The sequence below is a fragment of the Henckelia pumila genome, chromosome 3 (genome assembly GCF_033568475.1).
Source record: "Henckelia pumila isolate YLH828 chromosome 3, ASM3356847v2, whole genome shotgun sequence".
Taxonomy (NCBI): Eukaryota; Viridiplantae; Streptophyta; class Magnoliopsida; order Lamiales; family Gesneriaceae; genus Henckelia; species Henckelia pumila.
The window spans coordinates 191,372,833-191,396,423 of record NC_133122.1 but is presented as its reverse complement, the minus strand read 5'-3'; the positions used below and the strand labels follow the sequence as shown (position 1 = coordinate 191,396,423).

General features: G+C 30.1%; 2 protein-coding genes and 1 non-coding gene across 3 annotated transcripts; all 3 read left to right on the top strand.

Annotated features, from left to right (window-relative positions):
• Nucleotides 1-12,189: 12,189 nt before the first annotated feature.
• On the top strand, nt 12,190-14,345 carry LOC140891267 (ras-related protein Rab7-like). Its single transcript, XM_073299680.1, has 8 exons — nt 12,190-12,276; nt 12,402-12,428; nt 12,573-12,672; nt 12,805-12,951; nt 13,206-13,289; nt 13,383-13,528; nt 13,823-13,855; nt 14,282-14,345. The coding sequence occupies exons 1-8, from the start codon at nt 12,224-12,226 to the stop codon at nt 14,343-14,345; spliced, it is 654 nt and encodes a 217-aa protein (XP_073155781.1). The 5' UTR covers nt 12,190-12,223.
• A 556-nt stretch (nt 14,346-14,901) lies between these two features.
• On the top strand, nt 14,902-14,972 carry TRNAG-GCC (transfer RNA glycine (anticodon GCC)). Its single transcript has one exon. It is a non-coding gene; the product is annotated as a tRNA-Gly (tRNA).
• A 1,739-nt stretch (nt 14,973-16,711) lies between these two features.
• Nucleotides 16,712-23,393, top strand: LOC140886592 (S-adenosylmethionine carrier 1, chloroplastic/mitochondrial). The gene is made up of 13 exons (XM_073293253.1): nt 16,712-16,830; nt 16,971-17,035; nt 17,684-17,791; nt 18,136-18,218; nt 18,679-18,755; nt 19,202-19,292; nt 20,753-20,806; nt 20,924-21,019; nt 22,097-22,186; nt 22,444-22,495; nt 22,614-22,675; nt 22,827-22,907; nt 23,031-23,393. Exons 2-13 carry the CDS (start codon nt 16,981-16,983, stop codon nt 23,163-23,165), a joined length of 984 nt encoding a protein of 327 aa, XP_073149354.1. The 5' UTR covers nt 16,712-16,830; nt 16,971-16,980; the 3' UTR covers nt 23,166-23,393.
• The last annotated feature ends 198 nt before the right edge of the window (nt 23,394-23,591 follow it).

Sequence of the window (23,591 nt, the reverse complement as noted above, 5' to 3'; positions counted from 1 at the left end):
ATACATAACATATATATAATGTACATGTAATTCAATGTGTACATGTAGTATTTTGAAAAATACATAACATATATATAATGTACATGTAATTCAATGTGTACATGTAGCATTTTGAAAAATGCATAACATAAATTTTCCATATATAGAAGTATAGTTCGTGTACAAGACAAGCAAAAACAGATGTATATATATCTTGTCGCTGACAAATAATTTATTGCAATTTATTATTCCTTTACAAGAATAATTTTATATTATTTTTCTTTTCTATATAATTTATGAATTTTCTTTCAAAATATTAAACTTGTGAATTTTGATTCGATATTATCCTATGCCAAGTTCATTATCATAAATATTATCATAAATGAATCGATATATTCATCTTAAACTTGTAGTCTGAAAATCGCCAAGTTTTTTTTTTTAAAGCTGAGGGGTCAAGCTGCATGTGACCTCCCATCCCCCATGCATGCAAGTGTGTTTCCGATCCGCACGTACGTTTATAAATGGAAATGGACATGATTTGACAATTAAGTACGAAGAGAATATTGATGAAGATTATTCAAATGTTGGGTTTCATTACAGAATTAAGTACTCTATATGATTAATTTGTAATCAAATCGGCATCGAAATTCGACGATGGATTCGATAAGCATCCCCATCGGCAACCACCACCAAACTAGCTGTTAGCTGGTCATTTTTGGCCTTGTAATATTCATAATGGATTTTTGGTGGTAGGTGATCACTAGCTAGTGAGATAATTCCGACTTGCATTAAAATTTGTATGTATTAAAATTTGTATGTATTCGTACACGTAACCTTCCCTCCATTAACGTTTGCTTATTTTAGCAAGAGAGATGAAGCTGTTGCCGACGATTATGCTCATGCACGTACGTAGTTTGCTTTTACTCTATATATTATAAAGCATTTGACAAGAAAAGCTTGTGTTTTCTGGTTACGATCGCTGAAAAATATTTTACTCATTATAATTTATCTGATTAACATAATTTGTAGCTAAAACTATTGCGTTAATCTGAATATTTATTCAGCACGAATAGATGAATAATAGCTGTAAATTACAAAGTATAAAATAGCAAAACACAAAACAAAACAAAACAAAGGGGTCGGGTTTTTCTCGATAATAAGTTGAAGTTGGATGCGTCATCTAGTTGGGAATTGTTGCAAAAGTCTGATGACTCTCATGAATAATTGCATCATCTTTTCGTCTCTATCCACCAAAGAAATCGAACTAATTCTTCCATCCTTTTAACTAATGTATTTAACAAAAGCTACCTCAAATTTTTATTTTCTAGGGAGTGCTTTGGAAAGGGAAAAAAATCACCTGTTAACAAATTGGTGTAACATTGTCCGTTTGAGAATAGAACTTTAAAGTTAATACAAGCTAAAATTTGAGTGTTTGGAGAATAATTGTTTTCAAACTTGATTTTTAGTTAAATGAAAATCATACATTTAAAACTACATAAAATTGATTTCTTTTAATTATTTAAATTTAAATTAAATTTTGATACTCACACCATCAAAAATGTATTTATATTATGAATACTGTATTAAAATTAATTTTTTATAACATGAATGCTTGAAAAATATATAAGATTAATAAAAATAAAATATTAAAAATGAAAATATATATAGTTTTGATATATTGATCATCCACCATAGACATTTATATAAGCATGGATTTAGATGATGTCTACATCTAATAGGTGGTAGTCACCTAGCTGCAGAAAAAATTTGGAACTTAGCCGGACGAGTTGCTACCATTTTGGACGAGTACTATAGTGCAGAAGCAATTTGGTGTGATTTTTATTTCAGATTTGTGTAACATTTTCTTCTACAATTCAAGCTAAGTGTCATTTATAAGGATGAAATCTAGATATTAACTCTTCATTTCAGTTGCTTACGGACAGCTTTGCTAGCTAGCTGTCAGCTTGACTACACATGCACCTGTTTTATATATTTTCAAAATTTTTTGAGTTGAACTGTTTAGATATGATTATGATTTCTTGAACATTTTTCACTTGATTTTGGTTACGATGTCAACTTTAATTATTTCTTTAAATTTCCAAAGCTTATGTTGAAGTTTCTTACTTATTCTCAAAAATCGTGGTAAGGTTCCTTAAAAAGAAATGGTGGTGAGGTCTTTCAAAGGTACTCCAATTTATGGTCAACTTAATTAATTAGTACGACAAAACCATATTAATAAGTACTAATTAATCGTCATAACACATGCACGATCAATAAACCCTAAAAATTTAACAACATTCAGTGACAAGTCAATATCATCAAGTTGAGTGGTACAACATTCTAAAAAGGCAGTTAGGAAAATGCTACATGTACAAGGAGACGTATACGTTGGGTTACACATGACATTTAAAATAAAATGATTATTCCTCAACTTGATTTGAAAAAAAAAATCTTTCAAAAATTACATGTAGGATAATCATGTAATTTTAAGTGTCATGTGTAACCCAACGTGTAAGACTCATGTATATGTAGCTAGCATTACTCATTTTCGAATATTTCATAGATTAATGCAGATTAAGGCAATTAATTCATAGCTAATTTTTTCATGGAGTACCTTGAATGCATGCAGAAACACGTTTCTGGCACGTTTTTTTGCTTCTATTTCAACTTTTATTGAAAAATAAAAAACAAATATATGATTTCAACATTATCTTATGCATTTTTTAATATATAAATCATGAGGCTTATTTAAGCAATTTTTTTGCTACAATTTCTATATCCAAACTTATCATAAAATCTAAGGTATTACTAGGAAAAGTGTAGATTGTACATAGAAAAGTGAGGGCGGCTGAACTCATGATGCATGGTTGTGTGCTCCATGGTAGGTTGTTATCACATAATTTGGGTCATCCTTTTCCCTTTCTACCCTTTTCTTCACACTGCAGCTCTCAATTGAACATTTGAAATAGTTCCTGCATTTATATATATAAATTATTAATTATTACGTACACAAATTTATTTTTCAGTCCTCCACATATAAAAGCATTTTCACTTTATTTTCAATTTTTCTGAAAAGTATATATAGATCGATTTACCAATATATATAGTGGGAGAGTCATATAAATATGTTACATTTCCGTCAGATATATACCAATCAAAATACAATTTACACAAAATTGCAATTTTTTTTGTATCTTCTATGCCTCTTTACAATTTGTCATCTATGTCGTTAAAAATTGGATCTTGATCTTGTATTTTTCTTTTCAAAATTTTGGCAACTTTATGTGATTTTTCATCGAGAATATTGATATGACACTATATACATGAACATTGGCATCAGGTGAACAGCACCACCAAATTAAAAATAAAAAAACTGTAAATATAAAAAAAAATAAATACAAATATAACGAAATAAAAATGACGACGCAGTATCACAACTAAAATTTTAATAAAATATTTAAAAAACCAAAATCACAATTCCCCTACCATCTAATAACTTTTAATCAAACAAAATTATATGCTTGGGTTGTGAGGTGAGGCTTGTAAAGTTGCGTATGTAATTAAGCTTTCTTTATTATGGTATTGAAAATAGTCAAGGGATGCTATCATTACTAAAAACAATAGAAAGTCGTCGAGTCAAGCATAGGGTCATTCATTCATTAACACTACCCGCTTGTGTTAGGAATTTAGGATTCCATATATAGCCAGTTGACGACTTTTCAATAAATAAATATTCTTGAGTTTTAAATTAAAAATCAAATACAAGAATTTATTATTCTTATATATGAGCTAAAATATTTAACTTTTTCATGTTTGTGCGATTAAATATTCAAATAACTTTTGATATCACTAATTGTATGTGATTTATCAAGCATCTAGAAGAATTAATAATTAACATGTATTATAGTAAACAGGGAAAGAGTCTATGCTAGCACATGAGCACTGTCTATATGCTGCATCCAACGGTTCTTTTTATTTGTATTTCAGATGTTCATATGAACATCTGAAATGCAAAAAAAAAAAAACAAAAGGACCGTTGGATCCCCACATGGGCAGTGCCCATGTGGTAGCATAGACTAGGGGTGAGTTTTTGGTATACCGTAACAAAAATATATATCGGTATGAAAAAAATTCACACCGGTACCAATACCAAAATTCTGAAATTTAGGTATGGAAAAAATCCATATGAAAATCGTATAGATATCGGAAAAAAATTTGTTAAACCGAAAAAATGTCTATATATCAAAAAAAATCGGTACGGTATACCGAAATTTCGATATTTCTGTTTGGTATCCCAGCCCTAGCTGGGCTAGTATAGACTCTCCCGTAAACGGGGGCAAGGGCGGAGGTATGTAGGGGCAAAGGTGGGCTCTTGCCCAGCAGAAATTTTTGGCTCAAGTGTTTTGTAATTAAAGCTCAATACTAAAGAATTCTAATTATTTACAATTTTTGTCAAATAAATCAACTTAATTCCTTGATTTTTTTTTTATATAAATGAAAGGTGCTCAACTCTCTGACCCAACAATTCTTTCTTCCCAATCTTCTTGTATTTATTTCGATTTAACCACTATTTGTTGCTTGTGTTTTTAATATACAAAAATAAAATTTTTTGTCTCACTATATTTTGTGATATAAATTTTAAGTGAAGTTGTCGAACGAAGAGCCAATATTTGAATTGTGATTGTTTTGAATAAATTATGTATTGTATTTCATATCCAAAATAAATTTATCATCTTTTATTTTTACTATTTATTTAAATTATAAATTTAAAATTTATAAGTATTAAAATGGATTTGGATTTATTTACCTGACAAAAATATAATATAAGATGTCATAACCTCAAATCTTATATGCATGAAAAAATCTTTATATTTTACTAAAATCATGTTATTTAGTATTTTTATATTTATTGACCATATTCAAATGTAATGTGTTGCATTTTATTTATTTTTTTTGCATTTATACATATGTTATGAAAAACAAATTGCCCACCAGATTAAAATTTTCTAGCTACGCCCCTGAACGGGGGTGGGGAGCATGATATCCTTATAGGAAATGATTATATTAATTATATACAATACACAAGATGCAATTAATCATTATCAACACTTTAAGACTTAGTAAAGCAAATTAATTAAAGAGAATAAACTAAAACAAGCTAGAGCTTAAAAATATTTAATTTAATACCTCGGATTAGGGTTGTTCTTGATAAGCTTTTTCCCATATTTTCTCCAGTGGTACCCATCATCCATAATTTCAATATTTGATTTGGTTCTAAATATGAACGTAAACTCGCCACGTGCTTTGTCTATTTTCTTCATTTTTCTTCTGCACTTTCTAGGGAAAAAGAAAAGAAAGAAAGAAAGAAAGAAAGAAAGAAAATAACTTAATGATATTCGAGCATACACAAATATAATATAATACTAAATATAAAAAATTAGAAAGAACAAAAAATATATATTGGGATAAGATGCTAGGCAGAACTTGCATGTTACAAGACAATGGAATCGTGTGTAAAGATCCATCGAGCTGATCGTGAACATTTTCGTTTTCGGATTCAATGCTATTCTGAAAGAAAAAATTTCCCTGCGAGCCTCCCTCGGGTACGAGATACTCGGAAATGTCGAAATCCATCGAGTCGTGGATGATTTGATCAGTATTGAATGTGACTTGATGATCATTATAAGGGTAAGGATCTGGGTATTTTGGACATCCAAAACTAGCATTTGTTGAGGAATTGAAGTGGAGCATGTCCGTATAGAGTAATTTGTGGAACATGATCGATCCCCACGACTACTTTAGCCTTTTATAAATATATAAATAAATAATTTTTTTCCTTTTTATATTTTGTTCTCATATTGAAGTTTCCTACACCCCTTCCGGAGGTGCACCGAGAAACTACTATATTTAATTAAATAGACGGTGTGTGGCCACATCAAATTTGAAGACCACGTGCACTATATATGTATCAAGAATATCTAGTTTTTTTCCCAAAAACTTATTATTTTTTGGTTTTATTTCATTAACTTTTCAAAGTTTTTTTTTGGCACACTAAGTTTTAATTTTTAACTATTTTGGTCCAACTATTGACGTGACACCGAAAAATGCTGGTGTGACATCGAAAAATTATGAAAAGTTGTCAGGTCATCAATTGGACCAAAATCACCGAAAATTAAAAATTATTGTACCAAAACCAAACTTTGAAAAGTTAATGGATCAAAACAAAAATTAAACAAGTTAATGTACAAAAGAAAAACATTTTCCCGATATATAAAACTTTGGCTCAGATGGCATGTTGTATCTCAATATACTACGGCAGTATTTGAAAGAGCTTTTTTGAAGCACTTTTCAGTTTTTCTTTAACAAAATTTTGAAATTTTACAAAATTTTGTTATTGAAAAGTTGAAAAGTGCTTCTTATAAATTCTCCCAAATACTATCGAAGACGTTTCGAATTGAATTGAGACTTGCACGACCCTCATTTGTAATATTAAAAAAAATGTTATTTAGATTGAACCTCTTCAAGTCGACTTATCTTACATGGAACTCTAATTTAAATCAGATGATAATTTATACTGCTCCATTCAGAATTTTCAGTGTATTTTTATTTAACTATATTTTACAATTAAAATTAGCCGTATATTCAAATTATAATTCTTATACGAATGCGTATATATCCTTAATTTTCTCCCCCTACATTACACAATATAACAGTATGCCTGGCAGAGTAGTATCATCTAAATTATATATTCACGAAGGCCTCGTTTGGTTTCAAAAGCCAGGCCAAAAAAACACTTTTTTAAGTGTTTTTTATTTAATAAAGTGTTTCGTTGACCAGAAAAGTGCTTAAATAAGCACTTTTTTAAGTTAAAATTAGAGCTTTTTCAAAAGCCAAAAATTATAGCTTAAAAAGTGTTTTTTTAAAAAAAATATCTACCAAATCCAAACGGGGCCGAAGTCTGCACTTTTAATTAAATACCGCGTTTAAACTTTAAAACATAGCATAAAACTTCTCACTACTTAACAAAAAATTGCCCATTTGTGATCGCAAATTTTAAACTTAAACGTGGTTTTTCGTATAGCGATACTTGTGATCTAGGGTTTATCGTTTTAATTCCATGGCTAATATAAGGATTTTTAAAGTGTAGTTAAATATAAGGATTTTTAAAGTGTAGTTAAACTCATGCACGTTTCTTTTTAAGTGTCTCTTTTGATTTTTATGTTTTGAAGCGGACAAAATTATCGTATTCCGAAAGCAAACATCAAATTGTGAACGCAATTAATTAAATCATTATATTTTTATATTAGACTTTAAGTAAGTCGTCGCGCGCGATTAATTTCTTTCTTGGATCGATAAAAATTAGCTTTGGGCGTCTGAAGATTATTACACTCATCTCAATCATTAATTATGAAAAGCGAAAATTTCATAAAAATTCAGATCCCACAATTTAGTTCTACTTTCGGTCAAACATTTGGGAATATATATAAATGTTTTGTAAGACAAATTTTTTATCTATCAAATGAAAAAATATTATTTTTTATGTCAAAATATTATTTTTTATTCTATATATGTGGGTCACAACGATCCGTTGCATGGATTAACATTCTTGAAACCATCTAACAAGAGATCTACACAATTCAAATATAGATAACTTAATGACATTAAAATCTAATCATTTGTATAGATTGTTTAAATAAAATATAAGATGAAACAAAAAAGTGTAATCAATTCGTACATTATCCTTCACATGCACCAAACGTTACATATCAATATAAATTACCTAGATTTTTATTCGATTTCTATGTATATGGAAAGGTTGTTTGGCAAATGATTTATTTATTTCAATTTTGATGGTGGAATGGACTTTTCGGGCCCGACCATTTGACATAAATAAAGTTAACTCATCAGAGTCTTCGTCCAAATGTTTCAAACGTACGTGTTCCCTTAAGGAAACTTCCCCAATGAAACTATTGGACCTAAAAATGTTTTTGACTTTTCCTCGTTTTAAGTCATCCGACGTTCCTAACAAAGAATTGCAAATTTCATTTTCAATAAAATTATATTATAAATTTTAAGTATTTAATGTGAAATATTAAAAATATTTGACGAAGAATATTGATGAAAATTTTAATTAAAGAAATTTGAAGAGTCGAATTTTTTTTTAAAAAAAAAAACTAAGTACGGTTTTTATTTTGAAAAATGAAAAACTAAATTCTAGGCTTTGAATAAATAAAATTCCTGGTTTGATTATAGCTCAAAAAATTTTGAATAAAAAACAAGAATGAAAATGCAATATTTAATTAAAGGGGTTATAAGGTGACAGCTATCAATGGGTCTCAATTTTACGTTAAATAATATTTGAAATTTTGTAAAAAAAAAAAAAGAAAAAAAAAAGTCAATGGTCAATAATATTAAATTGTAATATCTAGCTAAGCTGGGATCAAATCAATCTGGATCTAGCTAGCTTGATTTTGTCAGCTACCATTAATATTGAGTCATCGACACTAATAAATGGAAATTGAATTGATGATTAAAATGATTTTTTCCCCGAAAGTAGTGCAAAATTAACTTTAAGACAATTTTTTTTAAAAAAAAATCTTGTATTTTTTAAATTAATTATCATCCGTATATATATCAAGACAAATAACATAATTCAATGGTGTTTCACAGAGCTTATAAGATCTTAAAAACAACTTATAATTTGTTTCAAAACTTATAAGATCTTTAAATTAGTTTGACAGTTTTTTTAAATGGTTTATAAACTGTTAAAATAAGTTGTTTATCAGCTTATAAGTTATTTGACCAAACCCGCTATGCCGAAGTGAATATATATATATATATATATATATATATATATATATAGTTTTTTTATGTCGCTCACCTATCATGTCCACCTAATGTGCCCAACATGAGGTGGTATTCAATCATTGGACGTGATGAATTGTGAATCCAATGTATATCCAATAGTTGAGTGTCACATCACATTAGGTGGACATGATAGGCGGGCAGCATAACAAAACTTATATATATATATATATATATATATATATATATATAGAGTTTCTTTCAAGTGCCCACTATCATACCCACCAATGATGTGTCACTATTCTATTGGATGTGATAAAGATGTGATAAATTGTAGGTCCAATAGAATAGTGTCACATCATTGGTGGGCATGATAGGTGTGCACTTGAAAGAAACTCTATATATATATATATATAATTATTTTTTTATACTAAATAATTAATATTTTATCCATAATTTGATTTTATAATATTTTCGAATTGAAATAAATTTATTTTATTATGATATGTTTAGTATGAAAATACAACATTATATTTTTTTTGTTAATAATTATTTATTAAATATAATTTTATAAATTTTAACTTGTGAGAATATTATTATTTTTTAAATATTATCAATATAAATCTGAAATTAAATTTAATGATTTTTGTTAATTTATCAACTTTTAATTTTTTTATTTAATAAATTTAAAATTATATAATTTTTGATGAGTCCAGCAGGTCTGACCTGTATCCGGACCGGCCGAGCTCACGAGACTGGGCAAGTCAAAAGGGAGGTGGGGCGGGTTTAGCGTGGCTCATTGCCATCCTTACTCGGAAATAAGGGTGTGCATTCAGGCCGAACTGCTCGAATCGAAATCGAAACTCCAAACCAAAAATCGAATCAAATTAAATGGTTTGGTTCGATTTTTAACCGAAATTATTTCGATTTTTCGGTTAAAAAAAACTAAATATTTTTAGTTATTATGTTAATGAAAATTTTTTCAAGAAAAATTAACAATTGATTCAATCAAATATTTGTTATTTATTGTGTCAAAAAATATATTTGAAAATAATTAAAGTAAGAACAAATTGCTAATTTTTCAAATTCTAATAATAATAATTTATGATCATTTATAAAGAAAAATGTAATATATAATGCAAATATGTGTACATATAATATAATACAATAACTTCATTAATTTTTAAATTTTTTTATTTGAAAAATCAATATTCTTTAAATTTATATACATTTTTCAAGTTGAATTCACAGTTCGAGTCATGCATGTTTGACTAATTGGATGAGTAATTAAACCAACTATGCCTTTTTTTACGAACGAATGATGGTTTTTGCTCTTTCAGTTTTCCCACGCAATTAATTTTCTGAGCATACACTGATCCAAATATTAATTGATTAATAAAGAAATTCAAATACAAAAAAAAAAAAAAGATTTCTCGGTTCGGTTAAGTTAACTTCAGGGAAAAACTGAACCGAACCGAAAATTCAAAATTCCAAAAACACGAAAACCGAATCGATAATTCGGTTCGGTTTTCGGTTCAAATCAAGTTTTTAATTTTAGTTCAGTTCGGGCAGTTATTCGAACCGTGAATACCCCAGTTCGAAAACATGTTCTCATTTTTAATTTCACTTTAAAAAATAATAACAAAAAAAATACCTTCGCCACCACGGATATATTAATGTTTGGGAACTGGTATATGGCTAGAAATACAATTGAATAATTGATTTGTTATAGCCCAAATTAATACATCTCAGTGCATTCGGGCCTGATTTTTAATTACTTAATAAAGTTCATTATTTATTGGGATTGTTAAATAAGTCGTGCCCGACCACGATCAGAAGTCAAAAGCAACGACAAAAATCCTACTAGACTAGTGAACCTATAAATGTGTCTCATCTTCTCATTTAAATGACAAATTCTCGTTTGGCTATTCAAGCTCTTTAATTTATTTTGGACAGCCTTGATCTGAGCGTTAAAGGGTTTTTATCTTCATCGGAAATTTGTTAATGCCTACATCGATATTAATTCATGATGCAAGTAAAATTATTATTATAAATCAGTATGCATTTTATGTTTGAAAAAATCAAATAAGAATATAACTGTATTTTGGGCTTCCATTGAGCTCAATGTGACGTTTCTAAATTTTTAGTTTAGTTTTTACAAATTTTGACCTTTATATTATTATTATTATTATTATTATTATTATTATTATTATTATTATTATAATAATAATAATATTTTGATGTTGGTCCAATTTATTTCTTACCCATTTTTGGCGATAGTAGCTATTTTTTTATTAGAAACTAGTTATTGACGCACACGCATTGTGTGTGTATAATAAATAAAAAAATTAACATTAATCTATTTATTTAATACTTATAAAGATGATGAGACATAATGTTGTAGTGGTTTTCTTTTTTCTTTCAAAAATTTTCAAATATAGAAGTTTTACAAACAGTGCACAATGAATTCTCAATTGAAAAAATTTGTAGAAGAGAAGGGCAAATTGGAAAATAAATTTTGGAGTGTCCAAGCCATAGCAAAAACAATTTTTCTAATACCCTCAACTATTATAAAATAGTAAATAATAAATAAATAGTAAAGATATTGATGCGCCATCATTCACGTGACCACTATATTAGCATATCAAAGCGTCGAAAAAAGGACCAAAATTATAGAAAAAATACCAAAATATTGAACAAAAACTGAAATTTGATAATATATAAAACCAAGATCACAAATAGACAAACATATATTGCAATTATCCCTTTTATAATTATGATGGTATGCTATTATATATTACTGTAATTTTGAAGAAAGAAAGATCGTATTCTCTGAAATCTATATATATTTATTTGATCACAAAAAATTTAATTTTGATAAATCACTCCCCTATCTTAATATACTTTTGATAAGCCCATGAAACTTTTTACAGGTACAAAATAGCTAGAATTTTCTAAATTAATCTTGACTGTGTGTTGAGCTATTGATTCTTAGCACGAGTCTTTACCTTGAATCTTTACTTTCCAGCCTTTTCAACAAGCCCTCGAGAACTTGTCACGATAAAGGTATATAATTATTATCTTTCTCTCATTCAATGTAATAAGAAAAAAACAATCATAGATCCATCAATATTATATTTATTATTTTATTTTAACAAGATAAAATAACAAATTAATAATTTGATACCTCTATATTTATAATCTCCAACATTACCAGCTGATACGAATTACGTGTTCCCTTATTAACTTAGAAATGGGATGCACGATTCCTCAACAAATGATCAAATAGGAATTTTGTCTTCTCATTAAAATAGAAAAAAAGAAGAAGAATATCATATATACATAATGATAATCAAATAGAAAAATATAGTGAAAGAACACAAATATATATACTCAAACTTTTCTTTCCTTTGGTATATTTTCTGCTGGAAGAAACAATATGACCACGCCAAAAAGAAGGCTGCTCAAGATCATTCTCCTTGGTGACAGTGGGTAAGGTTTTTAAACTTCACTTTATTTTTCAATATTAATAATATATATTTTTTCTGTGTTTTTCTTTTTTAAAAGAGTAATATATTATATATAGATTTTTTCATGATATATAATTTTAATTTCAGGGTGGGAAAGACATCTCTGATGAATCAGTATCCTTGATCATAATCATATATATATATAGCTTGCCAATCCATCGAAAATCGACGTGGACTTAATTAGATTACTTGATTTTCAAAGATGGCTCCGAATATTTTTGTTTTTTTTGGTTGTCTTTTAACCATTATGTGCATCAGATATGTATCGAAAAAGTTCAGTCCATACTACAAAGCAACAATTGGTGCTGATTTCGTCACCAAAGAGCTGACTATCAATGAAAAGTTTGTCACGTTGCAAGTACGTAAACAAACCTCGAATTCGATCGCTGTAAATGTGTGTGTGTGTATATATATATATATAATAAGATTTTGAAATTTGATTTATAATAAGATCAGTACTAATGAGGTTAATTTAGTACATCCGAAACAGATATGGGACACGGCGGGACAAGAGCGTTTCAATAGCTTGGGTGTTTCATTCTACAGAGGAGCAGATTGCTGTATACTTGTGTACGATGTTAATGTGCTCAAGACATTTGAGACACTTCAAAATTGGTACCAAGAATTTCTCAAACAGGTAACCGCTACTATTAATGTCTTCAATCTAATACTTTCTATGTATCGATTATGTCCATAGATACATATATACGTAGCCGTTTTATTATTTTATACACGAGATAATGAGTCATTATCTGCCATGTGCATTTTTATACAAGATGTTCATATGAATGCGATGTGACATAGATCAAACCCCGGATAAATAATAATGCATGCGTGTATATAGTTTTTAATTGTGTGTTATAAACGTAAGCTTGGAAAATATTCATGCAGATTAATGGTCCAGCAACCCCTGAGACATTCCCCTTCGTGCTAATCGGGAACAAAGTTGACATAGACGGTGGAAACAGCCGTGTTGTAAGTGTGGATTTCTGAGTCAAATTAAAACTTGTATTTATATGCTCCCAGCTGGTAGTACTGCATGTGTATGAATATAAATATATACCACAGGTCTCTGAGAAAACAGCTAGAGAATGGTGCATTTCCAAAGGGAACATACCATATTTCGAGACTTCGGCCAAGGAAGATTACAACGTAGATGCTGCGTTCACAAGTGTAGCCAATGCTGCTCTTGCTAATGATCCACTTATGAATATGTAAGTCAACAAGAATTCACGTAAAAAAGTAAATTTTTTATTTAAAAACTTTCCACGTTTTGTTCCACTATCCCCATTATCCCAACCAATATCACATTATCCTAACATTTAAACAAAAATTATAATTAATTTATTCAAGTTTATAAAATAATATTTAATTTCAAATAATATATATTTTATGCACATGCAACGAATGTACTACGTGTATTAGTATATATAATATATATCCATATTAATTACAGCTTGTTTGATCTTATCATCGATATTTTTTTGCTCTGAATTTTTTCGTCTCAGATGGGAACTTGACGAAGAGATCCCATCCCATTGGTGAGTATATATATAAGCAATTGAATGTTCATTTTTAATTTCACTAATTTTTTTTAAAAAAATTATAGGTTCATGCAGTAAGGGATTATTTTTTATGATCAGGATTAGAGGTTTCTCCTATATATATGAAATTCAATTAATGTTCAATTTGACCAATTAAGTTAAATTTCAAAAATCAACTTTGCACCACCACAACACCACCAAAGTTCAAACATATTTTTTGTTCATCACATTAAGTACCACCTCATTGGTGAGCACGAAAATTGCCACAATGAGTGTTTAGCATATCAAATATAATAAATATATATATATATGCATAAATTAATTTTATCTCACGTGTAATTAATTATCCTAGGATAAGATTTCATTTATATAAATATTATAAGCTACAAATGATCCTTTTTATATATATATATATTTTTGTAGTGATTTGCAGCGAATCCCAGAATCAGTTTCTGGAACAGAGCAAAGAGGAGGATGTGCGTGTTGATTATACATCAAATACTATTGGATGTGTTATTTACATTAGTAAATAATGCATAAGCGTTGTGTGCGTGTGTACAATAATAATCATAACATGAGTTCATATGGGATGTTCATCAAAATATTTATATATTTCATACTGAAATGAATTGTACGATATAAAAACATAATTAAAAAAATAACTAATTAAAAGAAAAAAAACATGAGGAAAATTATTCAACATGTGAAAAAAATATGAAAAAAGGATAAAATGAGAAAGAAAAGTTGGTGTACTCAAACAAACGGTTTTTCTAACCCTATCAATATATATATATATTATAATATAGTAGAGATACCTAATTCTTATATGTACTCGTCATTTTTTTCATGGTTTTTGTTTAACAAAATCAATAATATTGGATTTCCCCAATTTTCTTTTCTTCGATATATTGTATCGAATGAATTTTTTTTTTTTCAAATACAAGTTTATAACTTAGAACATATTGATTACGAGTGTTAGATGTGATCAAATATGAGTTAAGCTCAAAATATACTATTAAATTATATTTCATTTCCTCAAGAGAGCACCAGTGGTCTAGTGGTAGAATAGTACCCTGCCACGGTACAGACCCGGGTTCGATTCCCGGCTGGTGCATTCTCATTTTTTTTTCTTTTCTTTTTTTTTTTCCTCCAAAAGAAGTCCCCCTTTATTTCTTGCCACGATCAAAATGTGTGAAGCATCCAAAACAGTCTATGCTCGACCCTTCTTTAAAATTTATATATGGAGACAAATAATAAATCCAACATACCATAACATTTATTTTTACAAAGTACACAAAAAAAGTAAAATATATACAATATATTTTTTAATCAAATTATTTTAGTCATACTGTATTTCAGTCAAAATCTTATTTCACTCAAATATAATTTAATATGTGCATTAGTTTATTTATGTAAATTAAATTAATTTTTTGAGCAAATTTCAATTATTACTAATGCATATTGCATACCCATAATTTGATCGATATTAGTTGGGGTGTTCAAATTTCGGATAAAATCGAAAAAACTGTAAATTTAAATCGAAAAAATCAAACACCGAACCGAATCGAAAATCGAAATTTAAAATTCGGATATAAAATTTAAAACCGAAATTTATTTGGTTCGGTTTCGGATTCTATATCTCAAAACCGAATCGACCGAAAAAACAAAATTTTATTAAATTAATAATTTTATTTATATATATATATTTATATTATATATTTTATAAGATGATATCTAGTGAATAAATAATTATTTTTAATAATTTTTAGTTTATTGTTGTTTATTTAAGTCATATAGACTTTGAATTTAAAAGTTTTACAAAAAAAATCATTTAAAAGATAATTAACATATTATATTTTAAAATATATTTATAATATTAATTACATAATTATATCAAAACTCAAATAACCGATCGAAATAATCGAACCGAAAAAAAACGATTCGGATATCGAATTATACATTTATTGATTAACTTCCCTGGATATTAGAATGAAATTATTGTTCAAAAAATATAAATCACACTCCTCCCCGCGCCCCTGAAAATTAGTGACAAGTACCTAATTCTTTGAACAACTTAGCCATGTAAAGCGAATGCATAACCCTTTTCGTTAGTTTTTAATTTTAAATTGTGTTGAAATGAAAAATAACTAAAACTTATTGATGGTAGAATTTATTTTTTGGCATGCTGCAATATAAAATTCAAAAGAATTCTGGACCAAAATGATAGAAATATAAATTATGACAGCGAATGAATTATAATGTTTTTTTTGTTTTACACAATTACTGCTAAGTGCTAACTGCTAATTATAATATGGGAAATGTTACATGTACATATTAATTTACATATTGGGTTACACACTACACATAAAATTACAAAATTATCCTTCCACTTGATTTGAAAAAAATCTTTTCAAAATACATTAAGGTTGCGCTTGGATTGAAGGATTTGAAATCAATGGATTTCGATTATAATTTTAGTGTTAACAATAAAACATAGAAAAATCTCAAATTCATAGCTTAATTATTTACACATTACTTAGATGGAGTAAAAAGGATTTTAAATCACCACTTTATTGGATGAACTTGAAATCCATCACAACTATCATGAATTACTATATAAACATAAAAAAAGTGGATTTGATATTTGTGGTGCTACTTCTCTAAACAACAAAAATGCATTTGAAATCCATTGATTTGAAATACTTCAATCCAAGCGGAGCCTAAAGATATTTATATAATTTTAAGTGCAACGTCTAACCCAACGTGTAACTCACCATGTACACGTGACATCAACCAATATGATATTTGGTAAACCCACGAAAGTTCGATTCTATAATTAATTTAGCTTTAAATAAAACCTAACGCTGTAACGCAGGGGCCTTTAAATACAGAACGCCGTATCTCTATGCATTTGGATAACTGGAATCTACAGGTTCTCATACCTCTCCTACGAGCTCTACGCTCCTTGCTAGGTACTCCATTTCGCTCTATTTTTCTGTATGTTATTGTGTATATATGCGCGTGTGCAGCGTACATTTGTGGGAGTTGTGCTTTTGGTGGGTTTAAATTCATGAATTTATTTCTTCCTTTTTAATTGTAACAATGTTAAAAGGTTGGTGTTGATGGGGCCGTTTACATTAGCTGTTGATGCGAAGAGCTCTTCTGGATTTTCGTCTGGTAAGTTGAATAATTTAATCTGCTTGAATGGAAATTTGTATCTTGAAATTTTGTAACTTTTCAGTTGCATAAGATGCTACAGAACTTGTTTTGATTTGGCTGTAAGTTACAGGAATCTGTTGCGACTTGCGACGATTCAATATCCTGGCTCAGAAATCCACTTATGATTTTTCCAGTAGTTAAGCTAATGTAAAATTCCCTGTATTTTACACAAGGAAAGAAATTTGTTTTTTTTTTGAATTTATAAGGAGATACCTTTTTAATTGCATTTCCCACGTATGTTTGAATGCAGGTTTTCAACAGCCGATGGTAAAAAAGGATAAGTTTACATTTTCATGTAGAGCAAAATCAATTTTTACTTTGAAAACGTTCCACATGTGGATGGTTGTAATGAAAAAAACAAAAGTAGCAGTAGAAGTATCGTTTTCAATGATAAGACGCCACAATGATTCTTAATGACATTGCTTTTGTTTTCCCGTGATAACCATATGAGGAAAAATGGTTGCTTAGTGTTTGTAATTATATTTGTAATTCAAACTAAGTGTTATTGAAAGGTGCGTAAAAAAATAAATTTAAACGTCAATATTTATTGCCTTTTTTATTTGGGATTTTATAGGATTTTGTTGACAATTTGATCCGGTTTTGCAGATGCATCCAATAAGAAAATGAAAAATCTTCAGTTGCAATCGGAAAGGTTTTTTGCCTCTGTCAGCGTGAGAGAAGAAAAGCCATTCGATTTTTTACGGACATTATTTGGTATTAGTCAAATGAATTCCTCCATTTTTAATATATCTTTTACCTGAAGTTGTATGCCAAGTCTAACTTGTGGACAACAAATAGATTGGCGACAACTAAAAGCATTTTCTATTTTAACACCTTTGATATTTTGTGTATGCTTCCATTTTTAATCTGTCCTCGAGATATTTTGACATAAGGAATCTGGATTTAGAGGCAGTTTATGGCATATTGAATGGGAAATTCCTAAATTCATAGATGTAGTGAAATAGATAATGTATTCTCATGCTTGGATTCCCATGTGAATCTCCATCGACATTGTACATTAATTAGCTGCATTAATATTTATGAAATGACTCTTGTAGATGGTATAATAGCTGGTGGCACAGCTGGTGTTGTAGTGGAAACAGCTTTATATCCTATTGATACGATAAAGACACGACTGCAGGTCAGTTTCTTTTGTTATTCTTTCAGAGCATAAGGTCCAAATGGTTTGAATGCTAGATTATTAGTTTGCTCAGTGTTCGTAGCTACTCATGATTCTCATGGTTATAACCTTCTATTTTAATGAACTATATTGTCCAGTCTATCACTTGTTCCAAAACTGCTCAGATGTGTATTTTGTGTTTCACTCGAGAAGGAAAAGAAAGGGAAAGAGAAAGTTAGTGAGGTCGATGGTGCACTTGCATGGAAGTTCAAGTTTAATTTCTTGCACGAATATTGCTTTTGATGCATGTAATTGCTTATAAACGGATAAATGTTAATAAAATTTTAGAATCATCCTTCGGTTCTTCCCTTCCTCATAAAATAAGAAAAAATGGATGTCTTTTATTAATTATCAAAGCACTGTCTGCTGACTAATTTCGCTGACATTATATGTTTTTCTTAGCATTTAATTTACTTTGTAGGCAGCACATGGAGGGGGGAAAATAGTTCTTAAAGGATTATATTCTGGACTGGCTGGAAATCTTGCTGGGGTCTTACCGTGAGTGCATATTCAAATCCATCTGTTGCGCATTTCCTGAACTTCGAATTGTTAATCTACTCCAGGAAACAATGTCAAGCATATATCACATTATTTAATATGTTTTCCACAAAAACTTTCTTTATCATCCAACTGCACACCTGTTTCACTCCCTTGGGATTTGCCAAAAAGAGAAGTTATTTTGGCTTGCTTCTGCTATAAAATTGCTTAGTAGTTTAACCGTTTTTGGATTTGTTGTAAATCAATCAGCTTGGTCTTCGGTAGTCCGTAGCGGACTCCACAGGTTCAACACTGTCAAGTTCCACCAATTACTTGAGACAAACAATTTACATTCAATCCGTCTGTCTCTATGTCAAAGAAGATCGTTTTTAGAACAGACGTTTAAATTATAACTATTCGGTTTAGAAATAATGAGTGAGTTGATTGATAAATTTTTTTAATGACAGGGCATCTGCTATTTTTCTTGGTGTCTATGAACCTGCCAAGCAAAAACTTCTAAGAAGCCTTCCAGAAAATCTTAGTGCCGTAGCTCATCTGGTTAGATGATTTCTACTCACCATATTATCGACTTATAACTTTATAATCTGATTAGGTTTTAGCTGGTGTTTTATTTGTTGAAAGCCATAAAATTATTGCCAAATCCCCTCGGTATGAACAGCAGAAGGAAATGCATTACAGAATAGACATGGAGCTAGAGTTTTAGACATTACCTTGGGCTTCTCATCTGTCACCCTTTATTACTTGCTCAATTACCCAGGTTCTGGGGTGCTTTGGACTTGCCTTTGCCTTTTTCCCTGTGCATTGGAGTCTCTTTTGGCAAATAACTCCTTGCAAACGCAGTTCGTAGTTAAGTCACGTTAAGAGCTGTTAAGTGTCTAGTATCCCTATTTTTTTTCTAACTTACAATTTCGTGTTATGTATCATTAGGCCTGAAGAATTGTTTGCTTGTGACTTGTGAGAGCCGTAGAAGATATATATATGAGTTAGAATTTGACTGTAGCCAAATTTGACATTGAGTTATGTATGACTTCCTGTCCCCTGGGTATAATGAGCTGATAAATTTAATACACAAATGGTGTATTTGGTTGGTTTTGTCAGACCATAATGATTCCTCTTTATCAATTGTCGACTGACATATTCTGCACCTTCACAGAATCACTATTACTTGATACTATGATGCATTTTCTTGTGACAAATCAATGAAATCATCTTACCTCATCTCACTTGTGAGCTGAGATGCTTTATTACCTATGTACGGTTTTATGTATTATGTTAGTAGTTAGTACTGTGAATCCTCCCTAAAGGCTAAAATTAATTCTTAAAATTGGTCCAACTCCATGAATATGGAGATAATTGCTTCAATTCAATGGATGTTGAAATTCATTATGGATGAGGCACATGGTTTAGACGAGCTTGTTACTAGGCCATCAAACTTACAAAATGGATAGACTCCACATGGAAATTCATGTCGATGTGTCAGAAGGACAAAGACACAAGCAAAACCTGAAACCCCTTAAATGGAGCAGTATCCCAGCCCTCGTGACCATCAATGTATCCTGGTTCTGCACCCTTCCTATAAGTCACACACAAACATGGGATTGGGTAGTGGAGGTGGAGGTCGATGAGAGTCTTGATTTACGATTGGGTTAAAGATGTCTGAGGTTTTAGTCATGATTTGGGTGTGATTGTAGAAGACAGGTGGGGTGTGATTCTGATGCTGCTAGGAAAATGGAGAATTCGAAATAAAAACTTTAAAAAAATTGTCACTGAAAAATGAAGAAAATGACCTATTAGTCAGTTCATATTATAACTTAAATGTAATCTCATGTTGAATAATCATCTTATAATCCACCATTTACCCGATCATATCTTATGCTTAATTACTCAACCAAATGACCAATCAAACACTTCATTATCCAACAAAGCCTACCAAATGCGACACAAAAATTTATTACTGTTTTCTTGTTCCTTCATATGGGTATCTGATTTATAAGTAGACTGCAGGTGCCCTTGGAGGCCTTGCTGCTTCCTTTGTTCGTGTTCCTACGGAGGTAAATATATTTCACCCTCTTTGCTTTAATTTGTTCCCTTGTTGTGAATCGGCCTGTTTGTTTTACTACTTAATGGCTTTAATTTTTCTGTACTATTCATTATTCTTGATATATTAGGTAGTTAAGCAAAGGATGCAAACTGGGCAATTTGGTTCTGCCCCTGAAGCCGTGAGGCTCATTGTCTCCAGAGAAGGCTTTAAAGGTCTTTTTGTGGTATACCATCTTTCCTTAGTGTCATTTGTTTAAAACTGATTTGTTCCGTTTTTGTCAGAGAATTACTTAAAGAATTGTGAAAATACCCTTAATTTTTAAAAAATCGTACGCATAAATTATTATTATTAAAACTCGTTCAAACCTTTGTACCATTAACCAGCAACCCATGTTTGAAGAGTGACAAGAAATTTTTTTCTTCATTATTACTTTAATTCATCTTTGTTGGTACTCCGACGAAAGTCTTCATCAATCAATCGAATAGAAGATGAATATTTGAATGATAGTTTATTTAAAAGAGTTATATTTGAATGATAATTTAATTAAAAGGGTTATATTTTGTATCATGTCAAATATAGTTAGTACTAATTACTTTCAGAAAATTTCAAGTCGTAAGAAACGTTAGTTAGATCTGGAATTATAAAATATTATTTATATTTCGTTATTATATTTTACTTTTTGTTATCGATGATTATATATATATATAGAACTTTTCAGCTGCCCAACAATATTTTCCCACCTCTTCCCCGATCACTAAAACCCGGTACCGGGTTTTAGTTGTTTTTATTTTTTATTTTTCGCATAACTAAAACACGGTACCGGGTTTTAGTGGTCGGGGACGAGTTGAGCATATATAGAGAAATTTTCAGCTGCCCAACCAATGATGCCCAACTCGTCCCTGACCACTAAAACCCAGTACCGTGTTTTAGTTATGCGAAAAATTAAAAAAAAACAACTAAAACCCGGTCGGGGACGAGGTGGGAAAATATTGTTGGGCAACTGAAAAGTCCTCTATAATTATATATATGTGTGTATATATATGTACATATACATGTGTGTTCTCCTTTGGATTTTTGCCCCCCTCGATAAAATTACTAAATCCGCTCCTGTTTTCTTACCACCTGTCCTTCTCGACTGTGTTACTGTTGACATTATGATTTTTGAATGCTTTCTGTGGAAGGAAATTAATTATTTGTTGTCATCAACCATAAAAATTTGTTGAAAACAATGTTGTTGATCTTTTCAATGACTACAACACAGCACCATAAAACAATCTTTTAACAACTTTTTATTTTTCAGGGATATGGATCATTTTTGTTGAGAGATTTGCCATTTGATGCGATTCAATTCTGCATCTATGAACAACTTCGAATAGGTTATAAATTGGCTGTAAGTTCCCTTTTGTAAGCATTGCATGATGGTCATTGTTTAAATGACCTGATGAATGTCAATGGTGAATAAATGTATTGGATAGAATAGATGATGTTTTTGAACTGGATAATTATGTTCACGTCCTGTGGGAAACTTTACCAGTCCATGTTTTATTGTTCTTCCCAACATTACTCTATTAGTATTCTTGCTTTATTAATTAATGCTAAGATGATTAGGATGATAATAGGATCATCATCATCATTTTTTCTTACCAGGCAAAGAGAGATCTGAATGATCCTGAAAATGCTATAGTTGGTGCTTTTGCAGGTAAGTAATTTGATTTTATAATGCATCCAATGATCTTTCACGCTTATGTTTCTCCGTGTGAAATGAAGTGGAGTTTACTCAATTCATTTAAATCTACATTTGATTTCCGTTGTCTCAGGTGCTCTGACGGGAGCCATAACAACTCCTCTTGATGTTATCAAGACTAGGTTGATGGTTCAGGTATAATCGAACCCTCTTCTTCCGCTCACACATGTTTTTGCATGTAATGTGCAGTGAAGAGTGATAATATATACATATATATACATACATCAAACGTATGCATGTTTTCAGCATTTTGGCTGGTGAACTTAAATGTCATGTTTCCGTACAGGGATCAACAAACCAATATAAAGGCATTGTTGACTGTGTCCAAACAATTGTAAAAGAAGAAGGCGCACCCGCTCTACTCAAGGTATATATTCAATCCCCCATCGGTCTTATTTATAACTCCAAAAACATTACTGAATTCAGGCCTTCAATCATTAAGACAAATGTTTATGCAAAGAAAGCTGTGTAAAAATTGGTTTCATCACAGGGAATTGGGCCGAGAGTACTGTGGATAGGCATAGGAGGTTCTATATTCTTCGGTGTTCTCGAGAGCACGAAGCGATTTCTTGCAGAGAGGCATCCCAAGAATCAGCAAAATTCGAAATTCGAAGCAGAATTATAAGATTCTGGGTTAAATTGGACTAGTTAAATGCATACGAGCGCCAAACTTGTTGGATGAAAAAGTCGAGAAGTTGAGCCATCAATAATATTTTCTTAAATGCTTATTTATTTGAAGTTTCTGGAAACATATGTAACCTTAGAACTGGGATTATGACTGCAATTATGCATTCTTTTGGCTAAACTTTAAATGCATTCAAAAGCATTGAAATTCTAAAGAAAATAAACTAAATGGTCATGAAGTGGCTGCATTGAGCAGTGAGCAAAGAATTAGTTCTTGGAAATTAGTTTTTGTGCACGCCAGTAAACTACAATAATCAAAATGGAAGAGATGATTAAGAAATTCTGAAAGCGGAATGGTTGTGCCCGGCGGCATAACCAAACCAACCAACCAGAGTTTGAACTCTGTTCGATCCAAACTTGAGTTCAA

Bases quoted from the DNA above. Each gene is read 5' to 3' on its own strand.
- LOC140886592 (XM_073293253.1), top strand. From the start codon at position 16,981: ATGGGGCCGTTTACATTAGCTGTTGATGCGAAGAGCTCTTCTGGATTT. The intron at 18,219-18,678 runs GTCAGTTTCTTT...TTTACTTTGTAG, and splicing joins CGATAAAGACACGACTGCAG to GCAGCACATGGAGGGGGGAA. The intron at 22,496-22,613 runs GTAAGTAATTTG...CCGTTGTCTCAG, and splicing joins TATAGTTGGTGCTTTTGCAG to GTGCTCTGACGGGAGCCATA.
- LOC140891267 (XM_073299680.1), top strand. From the start codon at position 12,224: ATGACCACGCCAAAAAGAAGGCTGCTCAAGATCATTCTCCTTGGTGAC. The intron at 12,429-12,572 runs GTATCCTTGATC...TATGTGCATCAG, and splicing joins AAGACATCTCTGATGAATCA to ATATGTATCGAAAAAGTTCA. The intron at 13,290-13,382 runs GTAAGTGTGGAT...TATATACCACAG, and splicing joins ACGGTGGAAACAGCCGTGTT to GTCTCTGAGAAAACAGCTAG.